This window comes from Mandrillus leucophaeus, unplaced genomic scaffold, assembly GCF_000951045.1.
Source record: "Mandrillus leucophaeus isolate KB7577 unplaced genomic scaffold, Mleu.le_1.0 Scaffold98, whole genome shotgun sequence".
NCBI lineage: Eukaryota > Metazoa > Chordata > Mammalia > Primates > Cercopithecidae > Mandrillus > Mandrillus leucophaeus.
In genome coordinates, this window is record NW_012110696.1 from 682,747 (window position 1) to 686,289 (window position 3,543).

General features: G+C 58.3%; 1 protein-coding gene across 1 annotated transcript in view; it reads right to left on the bottom strand.

Moving 5' to 3' along the window:
* Window positions 1–304: 304 nt before the first annotated feature.
* Window positions 305–3,543, bottom strand: part of CFAP99 (cilia and flagella associated protein 99) — a 42,593-nt gene continuing 39,354 nt past the window's right edge. Inside the window, exons 13-15 of the mRNA XM_011970838.1 lie at window positions 3,009–3,214; window positions 665–827; window positions 305–458 (exon numbers count right to left, since the gene is read on the bottom strand). Of these exons, the coding sequence (XP_011826228.1) occupies window positions 342–458; window positions 665–827; window positions 3,009–3,214 (486 nt within the window). The 3' untranslated portion in view covers window positions 305–341. The remainder of the gene's footprint in view (window positions 459–664; window positions 828–3,008; window positions 3,215–3,543) is intronic.

Genomic DNA, 3,543 nt, shown 5'->3' on the forward strand with positions numbered 1-3,543 from the left:
TTGTGCTAGGCTGTAGGGAAGTGCTAGGACCTGGGCCGGGGTGGCCAGATTTCGCTTATAAAATTGCAGGACGCCCAGTTAAGTTGAATTCCCGATAAGGAGAGGATACATTTTTAGCATAAGTTTGCCCCCACGCAGTAACTGGGCGTCCTGCCTTTTTATCTGGCAATCCTTTTCTGGGCAGATGGGGGCTAGGGAGGGAGAGGAGTGCGGGGGCAGGTGCAGCGGGGCCAAGGGGGTCCCGGCCAAGGAAGAGGAGGCGCGCATCGCGGGCCGCACGCTTTATTGGGGCGGTGGGGGTGGGGGTGGCCCGCAAGCGGCTGGGGCGCTCTCTGCCCGGCTCAGGCGGCCTCCAGGCGGCGCGCGGGCCCCGGTCCGGAGCCTCCCTGCTGCAGCGCCTGCAGCCTGCGCTCGCGGCTCCGCTCCAGCTTCAGCCAGTGCTGCGCCTCTAGCTGCGCCTGCAGGTCGGAGAACGCGTCGGCGCGGGCAGGGACGCCCCCCACCGCCTCCCGCGCCCGCCTCTGAGTAGCTCCTGGCTGCAGCCCGGAGCGGATCTCCCCGCCATCCCCCCTTCCTCGACGCCGGTCCCTGCGCGCCGCGCCCGCCATCCCCACCCGGCCCCGGCTTTCAGTCGCCCGGGCTCCTCCCACCAACCCGGACTCACGCGGGGCTTGGGGCCCGCGGCCCGCGGCGCCGACACGTGCAGCAAGGCCGCCTGCCTGCTGCGCTCCGCCGCCCTCTCCGAGATCCTGCGCCGCAGCTGCTGCACGCGCTCGTCCTGCGAGGGCGCCTCCGGGGCCGCCGCAAGGGCCTTCTTCTCCTCCCACCTGGCAGGCGACGCGGCGGCCTCAGAAACAGGCCGCCGGGAGGCCCAGGCCAGACCCATGATGCCACCTCTGTCCAAGCGACGCGGGGACGAGGAGCTACGCGGCCGGAGAGGTTCACCGGAATAATTTAGGACAGACAGCGAAGCCCAGGGGCCGCGGTGCGCTCCCAGACAGGACCACCGCGCAGGGGCTGGGGGTGGGGGGTCTCCAGCACTTCTACCCTTTTGCTCTTTTTTTCTTTTTAAAAATTTTTGTTGTTGTTGTTTGTTTGTTTGTTTGAGGCAGGGTCTCACTGTCGCCCAGGCTGGAGTGCAGTGGCACGATCATGGCTCACTGCAGCCTTGACCTCCCAGGCTCAAGCAATCCTCCCACCTCAGCTTCCCAAAATGCTGGGATTACAGGCGTGAGCCACGGCGCCTGGCAGCTTTTAAAAAACTTAACATTTTTTTAAAAAGGTATTACAGGTGTACTAACTATATGCATAACTGGGGTACAAATGTGAAAGCCCCCTTTGACCTCACACTCTCTTGTCTCTTGCCTGGAGGTACTCCCTGCTAACGCTGTGGTGCTGTGGTGCTGTGGTGTGCATCTCCACAGGTATCTGCAGACATGGCCCTTGATCCTTCTGATGGTATATATTGTTCCCTGCTGGCTTTGGCGTCCGGGGTCCTCACAGCCTTGAGGTATTTGCATGTGCTGTTCCCCCGTCTCCACCACTCTTGTCTGACTGTCCAGGTCGCCCCTGGTGAATTTATGGCCTGGGGCCTGAGTGCATGCCTGAGCCCTGCTCTAACTTTTTTAGCAGGAAGTAGACCTTTGGAGGCACCCTGACACCAACCAGGCTGCATCTGAGCTCTGCCAGGCCGTGGCCAGCAGCTGGAAGTGAGAGCTGTCCAGGTGTTTGCCACCTTGGGGATCTGGTGGGCAGCCAGGCAGCCCTGAACAGCACCAGCAGCGGTTGCCCTGTGCCTCCTCTGAATTGCAGCCAGAGCAGCAGCCCCTCTAAGGACCAATAGTGAAGGGTTCTCTTCCATCAGCAATGATTAGTCCTTCCTTCTGTCTGCCCTGTCATCCACCCCACCCAGTCCCACTCAGAAACTTTCTCTGGAGCCCTGTATGCCAGGCTCCAAACAAGGCTCTGCTACAACAGCTGGGCCTCCCTGGGAACTAGGCCAGGGTCCAGAGACCAGCCTGACCCCAGGGCCAGGGGACATGCCTGCCCATGTCTGACCTGGTTGCCAGGGGATAGCCACAAGGGGCTAAAAAACATCACCAGACTGTCACCCCAACAAGTAAAAAGGCATCTGTATGTGTGTGTATGCACACGAGCTATCTGCCACCCTCAACTAGATCCTGGTTTAAAAAGAAAAAAAAAAAATACAGCAGCAGTCTTTAAAAAATGTTAGCCAGGCTGGGCTCACGCCTGTAATCCCAGCACTTTGGGAGGCCAAGGCAGGCGGATCACGAGGTCAGGAGTTTGAGACCATCTTGGCCAACATGGTGAAACCCCATCTCTACTAAAATACAAAAAGCCAGGCATGGTGGCACACTCCTGTAGTCCCAGCTACTTGGGAGGCTGAGGCTTGAACCTGGGAGGCAGAGGGTGCAGTGAGCTGAGATTGTGCCACTGCATTCCAGCCTGGTGACAGAGCAAGACTCCATCTCAAACAAAAAACAAAAAAACACAGTTGGCCAACAGTCTTTGGACACCTGGAGAAATGTGAAAAAAAATGAGATATTTAGATGATGTTGGGAATTTTTTTCAATTTTCTATTGGTGTCAGGGTGCTGTGGTTTTATGTAGGACGATCTTTTTTTTTAGATGCTGAAGTGTTTAAGAGTAAAGTGTCTGATTCCTGCAGCTACTTCCAAATGCTTCTGCAGACATAAATAGCTAGCTGGCTACGTGAAGCACACATGGTGAAAGGTTGGACCCATGAGCTGGGTGCAAAAATGACCGCATCTAGGTCATGGCATCTAAGCCATGGAAGCAGAATTTTGCACCATTCCCATGTGCCTGGAAGTCACCTAATACAATAATAGGGGTGAGGGGAGTTATGGCAAGGAACTTCCTGGGCAGGAGGGTGGTGGGTTGTTTCAAGGAGACCCACCCAGGAGGGTACAAGGCAGGCTTACTGCTCACTGTCCACCCAGAGGCACCCTCCCCAAGCCCAGTACCAACCTCAAGGCTGCGGATCTCCCCATGGCTGCACGGCACAGCGAGATCTGCTCCACCGTGTTCTGCAGTTCCTGGCTCTTGGTGCGCTTGCCCTGAATGATTTGATCCCGCTTTTCTTCTTCCTTGCGCCGCTGATTCTCTTTGAGCAGGGCCAGCCGCTCCCGCAGCTCCACTATGGACATCTCTCCTTCCAGGCCATAGCCAGGGGTCTATGGGGTGGTAGGGGAGGCCCCAAGCTGGGCCCTGATGCTTCCCACCAGGATCCCTCCCCTGCTCCATGGGCCCACCCCTTGCCCACCTTCCCTCTGCTTCAACACTGCTTATGAAACATGCCCCCAGCCTCTCCAGCCTGGGCTCTGCTCTGCAACGCTATACCTTGTGTGGGTCTGCACGTCTCAGCTGGACTGAGGCCCCTCCACTGTGGCAAGTCCCAAATGGAGCTCATGACTATCTCCCCAGCCAGGCTTCGGGGCCTGGGGCAGACAGCCGTTTGCACTCTCCATGGCCTTGGGGCTGGGCCAGGCCCTGCAGCTGGCTC